The sequence below is a fragment of the Cladophialophora carrionii genome, assembly GCF_000365165.1.
Source record: "Cladophialophora carrionii CBS 160.54 unplaced genomic scaffold supercont1.4, whole genome shotgun sequence".
NCBI classification, from domain to species: domain Eukaryota; kingdom Fungi; phylum Ascomycota; class Eurotiomycetes; order Chaetothyriales; family Herpotrichiellaceae; genus Cladophialophora; species Cladophialophora carrionii.
Window position 1 is genome coordinate 3,029,295 of NW_008481829.1, and position 20,828 is coordinate 3,050,122.

Genomic DNA, 20,828 nt, shown 5'->3' on the forward strand with positions numbered 1-20,828 from the left:
CCACTAAAACAGCTTCCGATTGGTACTACATATCTACTCTATGTTGCTAACTCTAAGTTGGTATAGAGCCCTACTATAAGCACTACTCCCGCGTGGAATAATTATAGACCGACACACCTATACTGTGTTACTCGATAAGGAACAAGTAGCAGCCAAGCCTGAAGAGTCGGCTCCTGCCCAACACTGGGGTTATCTGTCCAGGACCGAGATTTTTCAACAGGAGACGGATGATCCATTTCACTCCCATGCCGGGCAGGCGTCGCAGGACACGCACCACTCTGTTCGAGGTGCCATCGTAGCCTGTGAGATACTTTCACTTGTACTTCAGTTCGATAGCGATTTCCCCTCCATCGATGAGAATATCAAACCAATGCCATCCGCTCCTGAGTTGGGGTTCCATGTTTGCCTATTGAAAACGTCCGCCTGACACAGTACTTGGCCCAGCAATGCCCGAATGGATTCTCTTTGCTATATTCAACGCCTAGAAGAGGAAGGGTAGGTCATGGGTCTCAGGCAGGAAGGAACAGCGAGTGAGTCAAGGGTGAGGTCACCGCGAAACTGCACGAGCCGATGGTGAAGATAGGGCGACATGACTTTAGTCCCGATTCCCAGCCCTTGGCACTCCCTGGTTGGCATGGGTGGCGTGTGATGAATCGTCCCGGAATGATGATGTTCCATGCCGACAAGCGGCTGCCTGCGGGTTACTCGTCAGGCCGACCCTCATCAAAGCTCAAACTCAGGGCGTGATCAATCCAGCACACTCAACATGTAATTTTATTCTTCGTCTACCGGGTACAATGCTTCGCAGGTGAGGCCAGTAGTATCATCTCGACACCATTGAGGCTGCGATATGCGCCTGTCGCAGTGTCGACCACCGTGGAATGCGGATGTGCCAAACCAGGTACGGTGGTTGACAGTGGCGGAAGCATGGAAGCACCGGCTCGGATCGTTTCGATTCTGCTCCTACAGTAGTCAGTCACTTGCTGCGTCGGTCAGGTGCATGACTCTGGGACTCCAGCGCCGATGGTGGCTAACCTGATCCTGGATGGTTCAGACTCCTACGGAGTGCTAGGCTTGGTTTCGGTCCCCACATCAGCTTACGAGTCATGGCTCACCGTCTGGTCAAATACGTATCACTTGACGGATCAACTGCTGCTGACACGTCCAGGTCCAGTGGTATATCATATCTTGACTTGTGTCTGTGGCCGTGTGCACCGAGCCCGCCTTCCAGGTCAAGCCAGCGGCACCTCCTGAGCAAACAGACCTGCCCGAGTACCATGCACCTCACCAATTTCCTGCAGACCGCGTTCCAGGGGTTGCTCTTCTCCACACCAGACAGTGACCTACAACCCGGCAACATGCGAGCAAGCTCCAGCCTCCATCTGGCGACATCTCTTACAGCTGCCTTGTCTTCGGCGCCCGCCGTTCCAGCATCGTCAAATGGTCTGGTGGTCACTTCCGCCCCCACGACGGCTCAGCCCTATGTTCTGCCGAATCTGCAAGGCCAAGCCATTGACTTTGGTGGCTTGATCATCCGCACGCTTGTCCCCAACACCACGACGGGCGGAGCCTTCTCACTCGTCGGGGTCAACTCAGGCCCGGCACCCCTAAACCTGATCCATCATCACAAAGAAGTCGAGGCATTCTACACCCTCAAGGGCAGCGTGCAGGTGTTCCACAATGCCGACACCGGTCGAGAGCTGCGTGCCAATGACTTTGTATTCCTTGCTCCTGGTAACAACCATACCTATCGACCCAATGACCTGGATTTCCAACTTACTCTCGGTATGGCTCCTGGCGGCATCGATCAGTTCTTCGCCGCGGCTGGGAACTCCTACGATTCGCATGCACCCTTCAACCCAGAAGGCTCTCCACAGCTCAACGTCACCAAGGTTCTAGGGCTGATGCCACAGTACAATATTGTGCCTGAGCCGTTCAACACCATCAATATGGACTGGGTGAATGGCACCACGCCCAACGGCTTGAGTACCTGGCATGTCGCCGACCAATCTTTACCAGACGACCCCCGCCAAGCTTACTTCATCTCCAGCAACCGCGGCCCCAAATACCTGCATCGAAGAAGCGGTCAAGTTGTTGCCCAGCTGGCGTCCATGAATCAGACGAACAACAAATTGAGCGTCTCCACAATTGCCATGAAGCCAGGTTGCAAGCAGTCGCAAGTGACCTTTGCCGTGGACCAAGCATTCCAGGTGACAGAAGGCCGGTTGGATTTGGAGATTGACGGCGAGTCAGCACAACTGATTTTCGGCGACCTCGCTTTCATTCCGAAGAACACCACCTTCACATACTGGTCCACTGTCGGTTTCACCAAAGTCGTGAACTGGGCCGCTGGACCTGGTCTTGCTGAGCTACTGATCTCAGACGCCGAGCACTGGTCTTACGGTGTTTGGCCTGCCTAAATAAGCCCGCGCACAGACTTTGTAGCCGGATCTACCGGCGCACGAACTTGGAGAAGTTAGCTCACCGGCCAACTGGTAATTGTATGCATCACATAGGAATGGAACCTCGGCGGAGTTCTGGAATGGAATAGCGCTGGACGCCTGGTCGTGTAGAAGATATATATTTTCCGTCCTCCCAAGGAGCAAGCTGTGGATTCGTACACCCAGTACTTCCGCCGTAAGGTATATCTTCTTGCTTTCCTCAATGGCGACTGCTCACCGCCCGAAGTACTTCAACTCGAGGTACCTCGCCGGTGTGTAAACCACGGCTGTGACGACAAAGGCGAATTCGTTCGCCACATCCCCTCCATACGCGCCGATCAGCTTGCCCAGCGGGCCCGTGTACCACGTCTCCACCATGCCCATCACCCAAGCGACGATGCCCAGGGCAAAGGCCGTGCCGGCAGCCACGCCGAGAGGCAGCCTGCTCGGATCGTTCCAGCCGTCGAGGTCGTAGTTTGCGAAATCGCGCTTCCGGAAGATGACGTGCTCGGAGAAGAGGATGACAAAGTACGACGTGCACCAGTAGCCGAGCAGGGACAGGAAATTGACGAGATAGGTGTTGAGCTGTTCGCGCCCCCCGACGGCGATGCCCAGGATGGCGGCAAAGCACAGGAACGTCCAGATGAAGCGGGGCACGCGGGCGAACGGGCGGGCGAACTGCTGGCAACTGATGGCCGCGCTGTAGATGGAGATGACGTTGGTGTTGATGCCGGACAGGACGAGCAGGCAGAGCAGGAATTTCGCGAACCCGCGTGGATGCAGCATCGTCTGGATGAGGAAGCCGAGCCCCCGGTTCTCGTACGCGTCCTCCCACGTGGGCTTGTTGTTGAGCGCGGACGCGACGACCGCGCCGGCCACCATGCCGATGCTCGTGGGGATGGAGATGCCGAACATGGTCATGAGGAAGACCTTGACGCGCGACACGTGCGCCGGGTAGTGCACGTAGTAGTCGGACGCCATGGTGCACCACGACGCGCTGGAGCCGTAGACGATGGCGACCAGCGAGAGCACCGTGCCGGAGAGGTCGGCGCCGTGCAGCGACGAAGGCGTCGTGTTGTCGGCGTGGCGGCCCGTCTCGCCAAAGATGATCATGAAGATGACGAAGAAGATGAACCACGCGTACCGCTCGTAGACGAGGATGGCGTTCAGCCCGACGAAGGAGATGGCCAGCGCCACAATCGCCAAGATGACAATCCCCAGCACGAGCGACACGTGGCCGTCCGCCACGGCGTTGAGGGCCAGCCCGCCCGTGATGCACGACACGGCCGCCCAGCCGATCTGCTGCACCGTGTTCAGCGCGGCGATGAGCTTGTTGGGCCACCACCCGAAGCTGTACCGCGACACGCTGATCTGGCGGAGGCCCGTCGCCGCGCCAAACGTCGCGCAGTAGCCCGTCACGGCGCCGCCCAGGATGCTGGCGAGGATGTAGATCGGGATGCTCTGCTTGAGCGAGAGTCCGAATTCCCAGCCGAGGAAGCCGGTCGCGAAGCAGGACGTGTTCATCGTGCCGGACGCCCACAGCAGCGCCATGGTCAGCTGTTCGTGCCACGGCACGGGCTTCTTGTCCTCGGCCCGCTTGCGGTCGATGGCTTCGCTTTCCACGCCGAGTTTCTCGTCCAGGCGCGCCTCGAGCCGTCGGAGTCGCGAAAGAATGCCATCGTCCTGCCGTATGATCGTGTTGTTGTAGAGTTGGAGTTGCGGTTCGTCGGATCCCAAGACTGGGCTAGCGGGGACGTTGACGCCCTTCTCGTCGTCGAACGCCTTGGATGCCATCGTCGAGGTTGTCTCTATGCACGGCTCAGATACGTTGGTGACCCAGGCGAAAACCACTGCTGCTTCTCGTGAGACGCGCAGAGCCCACACCCAAGCCAGCGCCACGGCGTACAGCAGTGTATTTATTCCTGCCACATGCGGGCTCGTAGCGGGGTGATCTCAGAGGTCGTGTGCCCGCGATGACCTGCCTAGAGGAGCGTAAGCCCTGCATATCACTTCCAGACCAGCTTCAGTTCGGGGTTCGAAGAAAATTCTGCAGAGATAGCGCCGAGGGCGTCGATTGGAGGGATATCCCACAGTATCTGGGCGAATCCCACGGAGCTGACAACCGTCACGCTGAGGATCATCAGCGTTGCATCCGGCAGTGGTTCATGGTGCTGGAGCCGAAGTGACGGAGCCGGACTCCAGGCTGGCCGCTTGACGTTCAAGCATTGTGCTTGGCTCCGTCTCCGAAAAGCTTGGTCCTCTATCGGTTTCTCTTGAATCGCGAGGGTCGCACCCCGGGCCACAGCGTGGTTTGTTCGAGTCATTCACCGACGTTTGGTTGTGCTTGGCGGTGTCGACGGTTACCTCCTGCGCTACAACGAAGGTCGTTGAGAGGGTCGTTGCTTGTCAGTGGGCGAGCTGTATCAATCAACTCGAGGACTGACTGCGTTCTATCACGCAAGACCCCAGCGATCATTCATTACATACCAACTGCGCGCGCACACAGACTCGTTTCGCACACGCTCACCAGTCAAGCAAGTTACAACCTTGATCGTCTCTACAACCTGATTGTCCGACCATCAATCTCGTCTGCCTTTAAGTCGTTTGATAAAGCCACGGCTGAAGAAAGACACATGGACGACCCTCGATTCCCGGGCATTTCTTCTCGTGCAATGGTGATGCCCTGCTCGCTAACATAACGACTAGATATCAGGCTCTTCACTGGCTATTCGACGACTCACCGCTCGAAGTCAACACCGTGAGGGACTCTGAACCGTCGGCCAATTACTTCAACGCGGAACACGATTCCCACCGTTCAAATCTTCCTGAGATACTTCACAACAGGAGAGTCTGTAACCATGCCTCGTATACAATGATGGAGCAACAGTACTGGGAGTGGCTCGCCAAAAGAAGGTGCCCGAGCATTGACGCCATGACTCGCCCATGCTGCAAAATCTCCTGAATGGCCGCGTTTTCATACCGCCGAGACTTAGAGCGGCACAGTATTAAAACTACGGTCGATCGCCATGTGACCGTTTCTGATGGAAGTGATATCTCAGCTCCCCAGCCCGCACGTCTACAGAAACATCTTCACACGCCCGGCTGAGCTGAAACTCGAGGTGGGTTGAGAACAAACGAGACGAACATGCAAACCAAGCGCGAATCACGTTCCATGTGACACGAGTATCTCACGCACACACACTCAGCTGAAATGCCAGCCTCCGCAAGCAGCAATGGTGCACCTCGTCAGCACACCGTTGTCCTACGCTCCCATCTCGTATCACCTGCAGCCACAGCTGCGGGGCACCCGCAGAGATCCATGTTGACCAGGTCTAGAGACGAATAACTCACCCGCGGTCAACGACGACAAATTATTGCCTATAAAAAGGCTGTCGCGTGCCATACTGCCACAAAGATACTAACCTGCTATTGCCAAACCATTGACCGTCGATCCAGACAATATGGTGAGTATGTATTGCTCCCGGCGAGGTTCCCTAGCAATGCCATTGGCTCGCTTGACGCTCACACCTGCTAACGCCCAATAGCCTGACAAGTCTCCCACCTTGTACCTCATCCGCCATGGCGAGAAACCACCGAAGCAGCCCGACGGCGAGGACGGGCCCGGTCTCTCAGAACAGGGTGTCGACCGCGCACAGGCGCTGGTCGAGGTCTTTGGACGCAACAGCCCCTACAACATCGGGTATATCCTCGCTCAGAAGCCGAAGAAGCGTAAGTTTCCTCGCAAAACAGGATATCACTATTGGCAATGTTAGATCGATCGACCTCCCGTGGTCCAGATATGCATTACCAAAGTTATTCCTTGATTGATTGATCTCCTGTAGTCGAAATATGCACATGCCCCTGTGGAACCCCATATCGATTTCAGATCTGCCCTGAATGTTCTACTCTGACGCCTCGTATGGTATTGCCCTGCGCAGACGGCAAACAAGACCGCCCCTACCTGACTGTCAAACCGCTCGCCGAGTCGCTCGAGCAGTACGGCGTGCCCTTCAACTTCACCATCGAGCGTGATCACGTCGACAAGGTCAAGGACGCGGTGCACGATTACATCAAGGGCAAGGTCCACGGCGGCGGCGGCGGCGACGGCGGCGACAACCACCAGGGAAACGTCCTGATCTGCTGGGAACATGACGCGCTGGAGAAGATCGCGGCCGTGCTGGGCGTGGACAAGGTCCCTGACTACCCAGGGAAGAGGTGAGTTGAATTTTTGTCTGTTCAGCCCTTTCCTCTTATGTGCTGTCTTGGCCATGTTCTGGGGAGGGGACTTTCTTGCATGGGTGGGTTCGGTTGCTTTTTCCGTGCAATTTCTTTCGACGCAAGCCCGGCGTCGTTTCGCGGCGTTACCCCCCAGCCTTACGTGGCAAGGCTTAAGGCTGATATGGCATGCATATTTGCTTCTCGGCACAGATTCGATCTCATCTGGACGATCGAGCCACCGTACGACAAGATCAATAGCTACACTTCGGAGCACGTCCAGGGATTGGATGACGAGTATGCAAACGAACCATGAGCCGGGAACCATGAGCGTTCATACGGCATAGTGTTGGGTGGGCTTGTACCTGAAGACGCAGGGGAATAGGGGTACGGGTAGCCGATATGCCGTGGAGCCAGGCGGAGCAGACCAAAGCATCGATTGGGGCCAGTGCCGACGCACGTCGAAACAGATATTATTACTTCCATGACCTCCGTTGCCTACTCGGTGTACCGTTTGCGCTCTGCCGCTGTCAGGCTCAAAGGCCGTGAGGAGGATGTATCTGATTCACGGCAAGCTCACCAACCCCAGTGGAACCCACTCTCGTCCAAGATCTGATTTGACTGTTTGTCAAAAGCATGCTCAGTTCCGTCAGGGTATGCATTGCTGGGTCTTCCAATGTGTGGTGCAACGCCATCCCAGCGGAAGCTCTCCCAGATTGCCAGCGGCCAGCAAGAGCAGGTCGCTATCCTCATCCTGAGTATGCGCGGCAGATCTCGTCACTAATGTCGTCGTCTGTCAGATGTCATAAGACTGTCGAAAACCCTTGCGAGTGTTAAGAGGCAGCGTTGCATCGTCCATAGCTGTCCTCAGTCGTCGCTGTACGTTTCCCCCTGCAGAAAGGTGACACCACAATGTTGTGATGCTGGGACATCAAGACACCTCCGCGGCTGCATCACTTAATCACACACGCCTCCCGTGTTTGTACAACACCCACACTGGCCATCTCGCGGACACTCCCAGCGCGGGTTCAGCCATTTTCGAAAGTCCGGATCTCGCCACTGTTCAGCCGTGAAATCCTTGTACAACTCCACGGCATATGTCTTCCGCTTGAAGAGCTTGACCAGGCCCTTCTCCTTTTCCGAAAACCCAGCCCACCGAGTCAAGGTATTGGTCACGGAGATCTTGCGCGTCTCGCCCGGTGCGACGTTCCACAGCTGCGTTCTCATCTCCCAGTCCTTGAAGAGAGTCCACCATTGCCTCATCCGGCCGATGAGGCCCGCGCGCCCTAAATCCAGGGTGAAGCACTCTGTGGTGAGGGTTTACCTGGAGAGTATTTGCTTCTGCGTTTCTCCCGCTCCTTCGGCCACCATGTCGTGGTAGAAGGTCACCTTGTGAGACTTTGAGGCGGACCAGGGGAAATCTTGGCCATCCCAGCCCTCCAAGAGGAAGGCGATGAATCGGGTGGTCGGGTTGTGCGCGACTATGGTGATGACGTCGCAGCATTGGTCGAGGGACCGGAGCACTGATCTGGCGGGGATGGAGAATTCGAGCCCGCCCTTAGTCGGTTCAGGGGTGGCAGTCGGTTCGCGGGTTTGGGCCTTTGCTTCGGCGATGGAGTAGTCTTGGCTGGAGGTGATGCTTGAGGTGTCGGCTGTTTGTTTCTTGAAGGGGTTCATTGTTCAGATGGGTTTGAATTGTGTTCGAGCCGTGTAGTATGCGGAAGGGTTAGTCCTGGAAAGTAGAACGGTCTTCATCTGCCGATGTATCAACAACAAGATTGAGATCGGGAGGGTAAGAGGCAGGGCGGAGTAGATCTAAATATTCGATGATCGCGGTCGCCACTGTCGCTACTACTGTCACTGTCGCTACTACTGTCACTGTCGCTGAGCTGCCGGTCCCAATTCACAAGTCACGATTGTCACACTCGAAAACGAGAAGGGACTTAATTGGCTTGTCGCTGACATGGTGCTGTGCTGTGCTGTGCGGTGCTGTGCTGTGCGGTGCTGTGCTGTGCGGTGCTGTGCGGTGCTGTGCGGTGCTGTGCTGTGCTGTCAGGGTTGGGTCACTTGGCACCGCTGCTTCACGTCGACGTTTGTAGTCAAGCATGCCCGTTCCTGTTCAGTGACGACGGTATGTATGGCGTTCCCGGCATCTTCGTAACAATTTCCGCTAGGCTGTCGTTGTCATCTGTATAGCCACCAGAAGTGGTTCTCTCAATGACTTAGCCCTCGGGACAGGAACATGAGACAGTTCATCAGCGAAGTCGAGGAAGCGTGGCTCAGTTTGAAGTAGTGGAGCCCTTGCACATAGCCTGCAGTATGTCTCGTCGGTGTTCCTGATGGCAGAACTTCCACCGACTGCATTACCATGGGGGCGATGACAACAAGACAAAAGCATCTCACCGTCTAATGCAGGCCGCATGATATCTGCAACATAAGCATAGCATGGACCGTGGGGCAGAAGTGAGACTCAGACAAGCGTGAACTCAACTTAACAAGGAGACATATTTGTAGCCGTTCGAGTCAGCCAGGTACTGTTGTTCACCCCTCGATGTTGCACCAGCGATCTTTGTAGTCAGTCCTGAAGAGAAGAGACGCGACTCTCGACGGCCTGGGCAGACCAAATTGACTCGTCGTGTTGAATGCAAAGAGAGTGCCATTGAATTGATGACAGTGCAGACAATTACGGATAAGGTTGATTCTACTGAGTGTGTGAGTACAGTGCCGTGACTCGAGACGCACAGCCACAGTTCAAGGCAAGCACAAGGCCGTGGCTGCGGCTGCAGCCCTGTGGTGGCACGGTGGGTTTGTGGCTGCGCGGCACCCGGCAGGAACATGGCCCGAGAAGCGCCGACACATGCTGCATGCCAGTCCGCCAAGGTCCGGCATGCCACTGCTCTATCCACTGCTCGCCACTGCTCTGGCTGGTGTCACCGCACCACACACCGAGGGATGCGGCCGGAGGTCCCCCAAAATGGTGATTTCCCGGTGTCGGATATCCCAGCGCCCAGCGCCCCGCGCCCCGCGACGTCAGTGGGGTTGGATTCACCCGGAACAGGCCCGGAGAGTGACTGCGCAGTGCCCGTGTCTCTCTACGACTACTGTGGTACTGTGTACACACGGGAGTCACCAAACGCAGGAAACAGGTGGCCGGTTGAAATCGCAACCCCGTGCCAAAAGATGACCTTGTGAAAGTTTTTGTGCAATCTCCAGCACCGCCCGGTTGCCAGCTAGCCACTAAGTACAGAGTACTTTCTATTCTTTCATTTACTGTCTGTGTCTTTTCTCCTGAGGGAGTGTACAGTCTACGATTCTTTCCTTTCTAGCTGAGAGACTTCCAAGTCCCCCCCATCGCTCGTCCTGTCCTGTCCTGACCTGCCCTGCCCTGTCGAAAGAAGGACGATCACCGACAAAATGTCCATCACCAACGGCACCAATGGCACCCACGCCGCCTCCGAGACTGTGGCCTCGAAATCCAACATCGGCGTCTTCACGAATCCCAACCACGACCTCTGGGTCGCAGACGCGTCGCCCTCGCTCGAGGACGTCCAAGCGGGCAAGGACCTGAAAGAAGGGGAAGTCTACATCGGCGTCAAGAGCACCGGGATCTGTGGCTCGGACGTGCACTTCTGGCACGCAGGCTGTATAGGCCCCATGATCGTGACGGCCGACCACATCCTCGGCCACGAGTCCGCGGGCGTGGTCCTCAGTGCACACCCCTCGGTGAAGACGCTGAAGCCCGGGGACCGAGTGGCGATCGAGCCCAACATTCCGTGTTTCCAGTGCGAGCCCTGTCTGACGGGACGGTACAATGGATGCGAGAGTGTCGAATTCCTGAGCACCCCGCCCGTCGACGGCCTGTTGCGCCGGTACGTCAAGCACCCGGCCGCGTGGTGCCACAAGATCGGCGACATGAGCTACGAGAACGGCAGCCTGTTGGAGCCCCTGTCCGTGGCGCTCGCCGGGATGGACCGCGCAGGCGTCCGACTGGGAGATCCGGTCCTGATATGCGGCGCCGGCCCGATTGGGCTGGTGTCGTTGCTGTGCTGTGCCGCGGCGGGGGCGTCTCCGCTGCTGATCACCGACATCGACGCTGGGAGGCTGAAGTTTGCAAAGGAGCTCGTCCCGCGCGTGTCGACGTTCCAGGTGCCCATGGGCAAGTCGGCCGAGGAGTGTGCCGACCAGATTGTCGAGGCCATGGGCGGGATCAGACCTCGCGTGGCCATCGAATGCACGGGCGTCGAGTCGTCGGTCAATGCGGCCATTTGGTCCGTCAAGTTCGGCGGCAAAGTCTTCATCATCGGCGTGGGCAAGAACGAGATGAAGATCCCGTTCATGCGCCTCTCGACCCAGGAGATCGACCTGCAGTATCAGTACCGGTACAGCAACACGTGGCCCAAGGCGATCCGGTTGGTGGAGAGCGGAGTGATCAGCCTGGAGAAGCTGGTCACACACCGGTATAACATGAGTGACGCGATCGAGGCATTCAAGACGGCCAGCGATCCGAAAAGCGGGGCCATCAAGGTGCAGATCAAGAACGACGACAGCTTATGATGAGAGGAGTGGGATGGGTGCGAGAGATTGACCAGGCGGACGGACTTCTTAGGTACTGGGAAATAGCGTGGTGAAAGGCATGTGGGCATTCATTCGTCCGCGCATCGCACGCACGCACGGCCGGCATCCATTGCATTGATTAGCACTTAGACTCACGGTGTGGCAATTTCGGGCAACGGCATACACGCCCCAATTTCCGAGACTGCTGTTAGATATCGTCTTGAATCTGTGATCCTGGTTCTTTCCTATCTTCATCACATCACGTCCATCCTCTTCATTGAATGATCCCCTTGATCTCCTCCTTGTTAAGCCACGCCTTGATCGCCTCAGCCTGCTGCTCGTACCAATCATGCATGGTCTCCTCCTCGACATAGCCCATGTGCGGACTCACCAGCACCGTGCTCCGACCGTCTTCGCCCCAATACCCGCTCCGCCGCCAGGGCGTCTCCTTGGGCAAGGGTTCCACATCATAGACGTCGAGCCCTACGCCGCGGATCTTGCCCGCCTCGAGCGCCTCAACCAGCGCGGCCTCGTCAATCAGGGGCCCGCGCGACGTGTTCACGAGCAGAGAGTTCTTCTTCATGCTGCTCAGCTCGTCCTTGCCCACGATGCCCCGTGACCGGTCGGACAGGACGTAGTGCACGCTCAACACGTCTGCCTGCTCGAACAGTTCCTTCTTGCTCCCCACCACGCGGAACGTGCCCTTGGGCAATCCTCGCTGCTGGGCCGCCTCGTCGGCCTTGTCCTGCGTGAGCGACGACGACCACGCAATGACCTTCATCCCGAAGCCTAGGTGTCCAGTGACCGCGCACTGGGTGCCGAGCTTGCCGAGCCCGAGCAGTCCCAGCGTCTTGCCCGCGAGCCCGAACGTCAATGTCGTCTGCCATCCGCCGACGTGGGCGTTCGGGTCGTTCGACGCGGCGGGCGAGGGCCCTTTCACGACGGCGTCGCCGCGCGCCACGTCCTTGGCCAACCCCAGGATCAGAGCCCACGTCATCTCGTTGGTGGCGTCGTACCCTTTGGTCGCGTTGCGCTTGGGAGACGTGCCCACGACGGTGATGCCGAGGTCCTTGCACGCCGCGGTGTCGATGGCCGCGTTCTTCATGGCCGTCGTGAGCAGGAGCTTGAGATTGGGGAGCTCGGCGAGCACCGACCGCGGGAACTGCGTCCGTTCGCGCATCGTGCTGATGATCGTGTATGGTTTCAGTCGGGCCACCAGGGCGTCATGCTCGGACGGGACTCGGGCCTGCAGAGTCTGAGGGAACGAGTCGATCTGGATCTGCGACGCGAGCGGCTGGAAGTGCGGCGACGAGATGGCCGCGTAGTCGTCGAGGACGGCGAGTTTGACACCCGAGGGAGACGACATTGTCGAGGATGATGATGATGATGACGCGGTTTCGGCGGTGCTGAAGCTGGATGTGCTGTGGGGAGGTTGGGACAAGATGCTCGCGGTTGCTCTTAGTCTACGAGCTGCCTGGGTCATGAATCTCATAGACCACGGCTTCGAGTCTTGGTACGGATTCTCTTGTCGTGTCGCTAGGGAACGGTCTTGGCTGTGTCTTTATCACTCACATATTACGCTTGCAGCGAACGAGCTGGAAGTTCGTGATCGGCCATTCTCCGAGTTGGAGAGCAACGCAGATGCCGATGTCGCTGCTGAGTCCGTGGGGAAGTCTAGGATTGTATGGCGACATACACACCTCCGCCGCTTCCAAACGAACTTCTGTGTCCCCCAGGGAGAAAGTGAGGTTGCATGGCTTCAAAGGCCAATTTGGGGAGGATACTGGAGTGAAATGAAGTAAAAGACTGGGAACAATGGTCAGAAGCCAGGTGCGAGTACGGTGGAACATGAACTCTAGATGCAGGTTAGGCCAAGCTATGATACGGTGGGACCATAACACGACCAAGCGCAGCTCTTTTCAATCCCCAGGACCCCCCACCCCCATCATGCTATCACCAGACGGAGAGCTGGGCATCGTGACAATATACCGTCTTACCCGTATCCCTTCCGCGAGACAGTCCTCATCATAAACCCCTCTGCCCCCTCTACCCCCTCTTCCCAACATAAGTCAGAGCCGCCACAACCAGGGCATCCACCCCCACGGTCAACGTCGGCTGCACGACCGGCGCGAAAAACGGACTATGATTAACGGGGATCTTGTGCTCCTCGCCTTTCCCCTGCATCTCCTTGTACATAGCGGGATCATGACCACCGAAGAACCAGAAGCAGTAGGGCCTATCGATAGCTGAGCCGAGCATGCCGAAATCCTCGCTTCCCAGCACATTCTTCACGTTAGGGTCGTGGGCCTCCGGGCCGAAGTAGGCGGTGAACGATTTATTGATCTCGCCAGCGACGGCGTCGTCGTTGATCGTCAGCGGGAAACTCGAGGTCTGTTCGATCAGCGGGTCTTTCGGGCAATTCCCCGCAAGACACTCCGCCTGGATGATCCTCTTGACCGAGGCGAGAATTCTCTCGCGCCATTCGGCGCTCACGCTGCGAATGTTGATTTTGAGCACCGCTTCGTCCGAGATGACGTTCTCGGTGCTCCCAGCTTGTAGCGCGCCGACGGTGACAACGGCAGTTTCGTCGGGCGGGACTTCCCGCGACACGATCGACTGCAGGCGCACCACGACGTGCGACGCGATGACGACCGGGTCGATCGTGCGATGGGGCATCGAGCCGTGCCCGCCGCTGCCGTAGATGGTGATCTTGAAGCTGTCTGCCGCGGACATGACGGGCCCGGCGCGGGTGGCCGTCTTGCCTGCCTGTAGAGGGAAGACGTGCTGGCCCAGCACGACGTCAGGAATGGGGCAGGCGTGCTTGTCCGAGGCGTAGAGACCGTCGTCGACCATGGCACGAGCACCACTCCCGCGTTCCTCGGATGGCTGGAACAGGAAGACGATGGTGCCCGACCACTTGGAGCGGGCCGCAATGAGGGTTTCGGCCGCCGCAAGAAGGCATGTGATGTGGAAATCGTGCCCGCACGCGTGCATGACCGGTTTGACGAGTCCGTCCGTGTCGAGCATGGTCTTCGTGCTGGCGTAGTCGAGGCCTGTTTTCTCCTGCACGGGCAAGGCGTCAATGTCGGCTCGAAGCAGAATCGTCGGCCCGGAGCCATTCTTGAGGATGGCGACTTGGCCATGGCCGCCTATGCCAGTGCGTATGTCTAGATCGTCTGAGAGCTTCTTCAGATGGTTGGTGATGAGCGCGGCCGTCTCCTTCTCCTGTGTCGACAGCTCGCCATTGGCGTGGCAGTGCTTGTACAGATCCTCGTATGGTTTCAAGGCCGGTCGATATTCTTTGATGACCGACGCGAATAGTGCGCCGTCCTTGGTGGCATTGGGTTCCCCCATCGTTGAAGCTCGATTGCAGAATGAAGACGAAGCCGGTGCTGGGCACACGCAAAGGGAGTTTCCTACCAAGGCACATGAGCACGCACCATCTCGTGTTATTATTGGCATTGCACCAGCTTCTCCGCACAACCGACGAGCTCTGCCACTGTCGCCGCTGTTGATCCATGGAGAAGTCCGCCATCTGGAACAGGCAGCTCGTCTGAGCCACACGTCCTTTGCCTAGCAATAACAGGATCTCCCATGCTATGCCTCCGTCGCTTAATCCAGCTCTCATCCGAACTCGATGTGCGCCCTCGCTAATCAGAACATCACCTGCAACATGACTCTTCCTACGACATCTCCACGTCCTCGTCCCCATCTTCATCTTCACCTACAACAGGCCGGATGCTTCGGGCCTTCCCACTTGGTGCTCCTCGAACTGTTCTCACCACTCGGCTCTTGACACTTGAAGCCTTCGCCCGCAAACTCGACGATCTGCTCAGCGTCTTCGCCGCCCTCTGGGGACTCTCCTTCTCGATCAATGCTGTCGTAGATGTGTTGGACACCACTCTTCCTTTGACCGTCTTGCCTTTGGCAGCAGCCACGAGGGCCTTGAGTTTTGATGGTCGGCGGGTCAATCCTCTAATCACCGTTGCGCTGGTCTTCTTGGACACCACTTTTCTAAGGACTTTTCCCTTTTGAACCTTGACGGGACTGGATACTTTCCGCGCGGAAATGTTGGTCGCCCGTGTGGAAGAGACCTTCATCTTCTTGGTGACTCGACTTGTCGTGCCTTCTATAGCATCAGCGAGCTTTCTCTTCGCTCCGGCTAGTTTGCCACGACCCTTGATGACTTCGGCGTCTGGGCTCTTCTGTTTTCTGTCCTCTTTGGGTCTTGGTCCGAGGACTCCGCGGCACTTCTCCGAGCCGCATCTGCACTCCTGGACGTTCTTTTGCGAGTAAGGGTCGAAATTATAGTCGTAAGTGAGTTCTTCTCCTGTCATGATACCACGTTCGCCTGCAAAGAGAGCCATCCTCGGTTTGCCGTTGACCGTCCACTTCTCCATCCTGCAGTTCGGCTCGCACGAGTGATTGACAAAGCGAGCAATGGAGCCACGTGTGGCATCGATGATCATATTCTGATCGAAGAGCATCAGATAGTAGCACTGCATTCAGGTCAGTGAGGTCCAGAAGTAAGTACTCAGCGGGCCGTCATACCTCGTTATTCTTGTACATCTTTTTCATCCGGTGTTCGCATTCTTCTTGCGTGATGATCTCGCCTGTGTATTCCACAATGATCTGATTAGGGTCAAACATGCGATTGCTTCGAACGCCATAGCCTCTATCCTCTGTCTTGATCACTTCAACTCCAATGTTGTATTTGCCGCCTTTCTTGACCCGTTGGCGGAGCCCCTCGAATGCACGGTTGCCGCATTGCTCGGGGCTCAGGTCGCAGTTCTTGTCGTCGCACTCGTAATACATGTAGCGATTCATGCAGTTGTGGTCACAGCCTGTCTCGGCCTTGCAGATACAGCTTGAGTGCTCCTCGAACTTGTCTACTCGCCACGCCTGGGCGGCGTCTCCCACGAAGACGTTCTTGTTGACTTTCTTCCACTCGTCTGGCTTCGGTTGGCCGGCCGGCAGGGGACAGAAGACGTCGAAGGGGAGCTTGAAGTCCCGACCTTGCTTCAAGACACGTTCTGCGGCGAACATGGGCAGCGGCAGCACTCTGTTCTCCTTGGGTGGCTCAGCGACAGTAGTGCTCTTCCGCTTGTTCTTGCTCTCGGTCAGACGCCCATCGAAGGTTCTAGGTTGACCAGCATAGAGACCTGAGGTGAGCCACTTCTTCTCCCGTCGTCGAGCGGGTGGCCGGGTTTGCACAGGCTCTTCGGGAACAGGCGCATCACCTTCACTGACACGTCTCTTCTTTGGCATGGGTTCTTCGGGTGTGGACTCTATGCCGCCCATGCTTTTGGATCTCAGACTGCCCTGAAGCTCTGCAGCGCGCTCCTTCCTCTTCCCGAGCACGCTATTTGCAATGCTAGACATGAGTTCTCCAGCTTTCTCGAGGACAGGAACCCTTGAGGATCTCCTCGTAGCCTGTTTGTCTGCGGCTTTGCGTCGTTTTTCCCACAACTTGTTGTTCTCGTCTATTTTGGCTTTCTTTGCCGCCGCCTTCTCTCTGCGTATGCGCTCATCCTCGGCGTCTTCTGTGTCGTCTAGCGTTTGCGAGGCCTCGTGGACTTTGGCGTGCTTCTCTGCCAGCAAATCCTCACGGCATTCGTCCGTAAACACCCCACTCATATTCCAGGGCAGATCCAAGGCTGCAACACCCTCTTTCAACAGAGTGGATTGGCTCGCATTGTCCAAATTGACCAAGGTCTCGCCGCTGACAGATCTACCTTTGGCCAGCTCACTCTGAACCTGCTCAATCAGACCAGCTTGACTTTGGTCGTTTGCAAGACGGCGACTGACGCGTCGTGCGCGGCCTTTCGGCACTTCTTTCATGGTCATTGCCCGCACATCATGTGCCGACACGTCGACCGAGCTCTCGGACGGCGTAGGGAGTTGCTGTCGCGGGGGATCGGGGAGCACGACTATCGTGTCTGGGTCTGTTGCTGACGAGGCCGAGCTGAGTGTTCGGGCAAGTACCGGTCGTGATTCAGAGGTGTCGCGCGTAGCAGGTTTCGGGTTCTCGACACGCCCCCGGTAGAAGTTGAGTAGGGTCTGTCGGAGAGGCATTGTTGTTATCACGGGCAGGGCCCGACTTTGGACGCCGGCGAGTTCGACGCGTCAAAGTTGGATGGTAGCGTGCAAGTAAACCGCTGTACACGACTATATCCGTCTGGAAGCAGATACCGACTGAGATACGCGTGTGTCCCGAGCAGTGTGGAGGATGCGATAAACAAGAGGCTGGAGTATCAGAGGGGAGTGCGAGATTGGGAAACGGGTCTTATGCCCCCATGTCAAGGGCGACATGCCGATGCTCCACCAATTACAGCTGCACGGCCAGGACAGCGGCCGTCAAACACAATAACATTCCGCAGGCTGATACGGAGTACTCGTACCAGGCTTGAGCGATGCCTGTCGTGTTTCAGTCGGTGCTCAGTCCGTGTGGTGGAAATATGTGACTTTCATTCCGCGGCCTGGGATACACCCGGTGCCCGGCACGAGGCCAATTACACTATTATACACGCTCATCGGGCCTCTTGCTTCGAGAACGTCCGCGCCGTAGGACCTTCGAAGGTCTTTTGAGAACCCTGGACAGGCTTCATCTCCATTTCGCCGTTCTTCGCCTCCGCAGTCAACTTTGCTTGTCGATCCCCTCTCCGCGCACCAAAGCGCTGATCGCCCTCCTCGTACTTTTTCTTAAAGTGCAGATAGGTCGGCGGCTTCGGCCGAGCCAGAACTGTGATCCAATTCTTGATGAAGTTTCCTTGGGTGAAGGGTCGATGTCTCTCAGCCTTGGGAAACCTCCGTGACGCGAGATATTCCCTGGTTGTCTCGCCCTTGCCGACAAGAAGTAAGTGATACACCCACAATGCAAACGGGTAAGCAAAGCCTAATAGCCCATATATGAACATGGCGAACGGAACCCGGTTCCGGTCTATTGCCGTCCCCAACGAGACATTCCTTTGGCGGTGATAGGCAAGCACATGGCCTAAAGAGGCAAAAGCCAGGTAAAGACCCAACAAGGTTGCCGAGGTGACAAAGGCGAAGAAATAACGATAGTTGCGGCGGCCCACACAGTTGTTCAGCCAGACGCAGTGGTGATCAAGGGTTTCCACACAATTGTCGCACACTCGACAATGATAGCATCGAGGCGGTCGCCAAATGTTGCAGGTCTTGCAGTACTTGACCGGCACATCCATAGCCGCTGTTTGTGAGGTAGCCAAGCGTACCATGACCCAGTCGTTAGTAGGTGGCCCAAGAGCGAGGGGGTCACTATTTTCCTCGGGAGGGAAGGGATGGATATTTCGAGGGAATACCTGTGCACAATCAGAACAAGTACGAAGCTATACACAGATTGGTCTTACTCCCGGATCAACCAGAGAAGCATGAAGAAATGAAGATAGACAAATGAAAAATAGGTAAGCGAATATTACTGGTACTGCGGGCGAGACATGATGCCACAGCCATGGCGCCCTGGAATCGTCAGTCCACGTCTGAGCTGCCTCAGAATCCTTCGACTTACGAGTAAACAAAAAATAGGACAGCTGGAAGGACCAACAGCACGCCTGTAGCTATGTTGATGGGACGATCGCGAGCATTTTGAAGCCGCCCACCCAGCCAAAAGATAGTGTTACCTTCAAAATACTCATAGTTTTTGCCCAAAGCGCTCTTCTTAGCCACCTCTGCATTAGAGTCGGGAGGATAGGCTGGGGAAGTGACATTTGAGGATAGCTGTTGATGGCCCGCTTCCAGCCGGTGTTTGCTGCCCAGACTGAGGCCAGACCGGAATGACAGCGGTGATTTCTGAGGAGCTTCGCCAGCTTTGTTGGTTGTGGCGATGTTAAGGCGGGATGGACGGCGTGGTTTCTGGGCAGTTGCGCCATTGACTAGCTGCGTGTCGGCTTCGTGGTGAGAAGCAAAGTCGGGAGACGCAGCATCGGGAGTGTCTGGTGCCTCTGACTGGGTGTACTCGGTTGTGATTGATGGTGCTGGACGATGACTCCTAGGCATAGCATGGAAAGGGCCCTGTCTACTAGACGCCACACTTCGCGCATCCTCGTCTCCATCACCGTCTGGAATAGGTGCCGGATTCTGCATCGTCCTCGACCCCGGAGGTCTTCTTAGTCTCTGCGCCTGCAATCTCTGAGAGCTCATGGGCTTAAAGAAGCCTTGTGCGGTCAATGACGGAACATGGGTGCGACTGCCCTGCGAGACGGGACTCTGCGGGCGGCTGGACCCTGTAGTACTGGAAGGTGCAGCGGGGACCGCCGGCGAAGCGTTACTTCTCATCGAGCGGTTCGTAGGTTGTGTGATGCCTCTGAGATGGGCGTAGCCATGCTGCGACGCTGGCGGATTAGGTAGGGCAGGCAGAGGGGCGCCAGATTGCGGTCGAGAAACGTAGCCATCTTCGGATATGGCTGATGATATCTCGCTGCGAGCAGTCGATGGCCGAGCCGCCATTATTGCAGACAAGTACAGGATAGCGTCACGAGTGCGACGTCAGGTGCATATCGAAGCAGTGGGCTGAGATGCACGAGTGGGAGGGCGAGGGCGAGGGCGCTGACGTCGGGTCGCAGTATGTCGCACAGGAAGAGGGCAGGTTATGTCGCTGCTTGGGGGTTATTTCAAGTTGGTAGAATGAGTGGGAAAGCCATGGCAGCGAAGGTAAAGTGAAGGTGCAGCATTAGCCAGGCTGATGAGAGCGAAAGTGAGGGAGAATGAAGCGGATGAGCATTTCCGAGATTCGAACATGACTTCAGGGGCACAGCCGAGACGAGCCCGCAGCTGATCTGGAGTCAGCACAGTTACGGCGAAGCATATGTTCAGTAAGTGCAGTGAAGCTAAGCCCAATTCAGCGGCATCGAACGCAGACTGCGGACTGTCAGTCGACTTGCATCATTCGCAACTCACACCACCATCGTGTACCTACTTCAGCAACATCCCACGTCCACCTCCTTGCCTCAGCTACACTCAACATGGCTTTTGTCGCAACACTAGCTCGCCGTGCAGCTAAATCGGCTTCGGGCCCGGCCAATGAAGCAGTTTTGAAGAGGGGCGCACGCCGAGATCCCGAGCTTTATGTATGCCGTCCTGGCCGCCAGATCGCCCTGCGAAGCAGTTTCTGACGTCTACCAGATCCTCCTCGGTGTCATGTCTGGTGCATTCGGACTTGCTGGCTTCTATTTTGGTCGCAAGCCTACCACCGCGACCTCAGAAGCCGAAGTCTCAGTCGCCAGCAGCTCGATGCCCTGGCAGATCGACCACGATCACGAGGACCATTCCAAGCACTTTAAATACCAATATCACCCCAAGGGCGACAAGAACCAGGCCCCCAAGAATGCTCCTAGTGCATTGAACACCGTTGTCGTTCCGAATGTGACCTTACCGAAGGTACGTCCCTTTTCAATCTCTGTGCTCGGCTCCATCTAATAGCTTGTTCTAGGCCATTCACGATGCCTTCAACAAATGGGGAAAGGAGGGCTATTAAGAGAATTGCCGCTTTGGTCACGCCTCGCCGATGGCCTTTCAGGTGTGCCAGCTGGACCAGCAAACGGTTGAAATATCATATATGGTTGCCGCAAGTGTACATACCCTCCAGAAAATGCAGCGAAG

At 56.7% G+C, this 20,828-nt stretch overlaps 10 protein-coding genes across 10 annotated transcripts; 4 read left to right on the forward strand and 6 right to left on the reverse strand.

The window, feature by feature from the left end:
* Window positions 1-1,277: 1,277 nt before the first annotated feature.
* G647_05751 (uncharacterized protein) lies at window positions 1,278-2,420 on the forward strand (the record flags this gene model as incomplete). The annotated part of the gene is made up of 1 exon (XM_008730077.1): window positions 1,278-2,420. One exon carries the CDS (start codon window positions 1,278-1,280, stop codon window positions 2,418-2,420), a length of 1,143 nt encoding a protein of 380 aa, XP_008728299.1.
* A 255-nt stretch (window positions 2,421-2,675) lies between these two features.
* G647_05752 (uncharacterized protein) lies at window positions 2,676-4,235 on the reverse strand (the record flags this gene model as incomplete). Its single annotated transcript, XM_008730078.1, has 1 exon — window positions 2,676-4,235. The coding sequence occupies one exon, from the start codon at window positions 4,233-4,235 to the stop codon at window positions 2,676-2,678; it is 1,560 nt and encodes a 519-aa protein (XP_008728300.1).
* Window positions 4,236-5,902: 1,667 nt separating this feature from the next.
* G647_05753 (uncharacterized protein) lies at window positions 5,903-6,660 on the forward strand (the record flags this gene model as incomplete). The annotated part of the gene is made up of 3 exons (XM_008730079.1): window positions 5,903-5,905; window positions 5,987-6,170; window positions 6,380-6,660. The coding sequence occupies 3 exons, from the start codon at window positions 5,903-5,905 to the stop codon at window positions 6,658-6,660; spliced, it is 468 nt and encodes a 155-aa protein (XP_008728301.1).
* Window positions 6,661-7,976: 1,316 nt separating this feature from the next.
* On the reverse strand, window positions 7,977-8,333 carry G647_05754 (uncharacterized protein; the record flags this gene model as incomplete). Its single annotated transcript, XM_008730080.1, has 1 exon — window positions 7,977-8,333. One exon carries the CDS (start codon window positions 8,331-8,333, stop codon window positions 7,977-7,979), a length of 357 nt encoding a protein of 118 aa, XP_008728302.1.
* A 1,737-nt stretch (window positions 8,334-10,070) lies between these two features.
* Window positions 10,071-11,210, forward strand: G647_05755 (chlorophyll synthesis pathway protein BchC; the record flags this gene model as incomplete). Its single annotated transcript, XM_008730081.1, has 1 exon — window positions 10,071-11,210. The coding sequence occupies one exon, from the start codon at window positions 10,071-10,073 to the stop codon at window positions 11,208-11,210; it is 1,140 nt and encodes a 379-aa protein (XP_008728303.1).
* Window positions 11,211-11,484: 274 nt separating this feature from the next.
* Window positions 11,485-12,576, reverse strand: G647_05756 (uncharacterized protein; the record flags this gene model as incomplete). The annotated part of the gene is made up of 1 exon (XM_008730082.1): window positions 11,485-12,576. One exon carries the CDS (start codon window positions 12,574-12,576, stop codon window positions 11,485-11,487), a length of 1,092 nt encoding a protein of 363 aa, XP_008728304.1.
* A 680-nt stretch (window positions 12,577-13,256) lies between these two features.
* G647_05757 (uncharacterized protein) lies at window positions 13,257-14,564 on the reverse strand (the record flags this gene model as incomplete). The annotated part of the gene is made up of 1 exon (XM_008730083.1): window positions 13,257-14,564. The coding sequence occupies one exon, from the start codon at window positions 14,562-14,564 to the stop codon at window positions 13,257-13,259; it is 1,308 nt and encodes a 435-aa protein (XP_008728305.1).
* Window positions 14,565-14,893: 329 nt separating this feature from the next.
* On the reverse strand, window positions 14,894-17,285 carry G647_05758 (uncharacterized protein; the record flags this gene model as incomplete). The annotated part of the gene is made up of 2 exons (XM_008730084.1): window positions 14,894-15,709; window positions 15,762-17,285. 2 exons carry the CDS (start codon window positions 17,283-17,285, stop codon window positions 14,894-14,896), a joined length of 2,340 nt encoding a protein of 779 aa, XP_008728306.1.
* Window positions 17,286-17,740: 455 nt separating this feature from the next.
* G647_05759 (uncharacterized protein) lies at window positions 17,741-19,676 on the reverse strand (the record flags this gene model as incomplete). Its single annotated transcript, XM_008730085.1, has 3 exons — window positions 17,741-18,532; window positions 18,581-18,689; window positions 18,739-19,676. 3 exons carry the CDS (start codon window positions 19,674-19,676, stop codon window positions 17,741-17,743), a joined length of 1,839 nt encoding a protein of 612 aa, XP_008728307.1.
* A 515-nt stretch (window positions 19,677-20,191) lies between these two features.
* On the forward strand, window positions 20,192-20,703 carry G647_05760 (uncharacterized protein; the record flags this gene model as incomplete). Its single annotated transcript, XM_008730086.1, has 3 exons — window positions 20,192-20,296; window positions 20,352-20,606; window positions 20,659-20,703. 3 exons carry the CDS (start codon window positions 20,192-20,194, stop codon window positions 20,701-20,703), a joined length of 405 nt encoding a protein of 134 aa, XP_008728308.1.
* Between the last annotated feature and the right edge of the window lie 125 nt (window positions 20,704-20,828).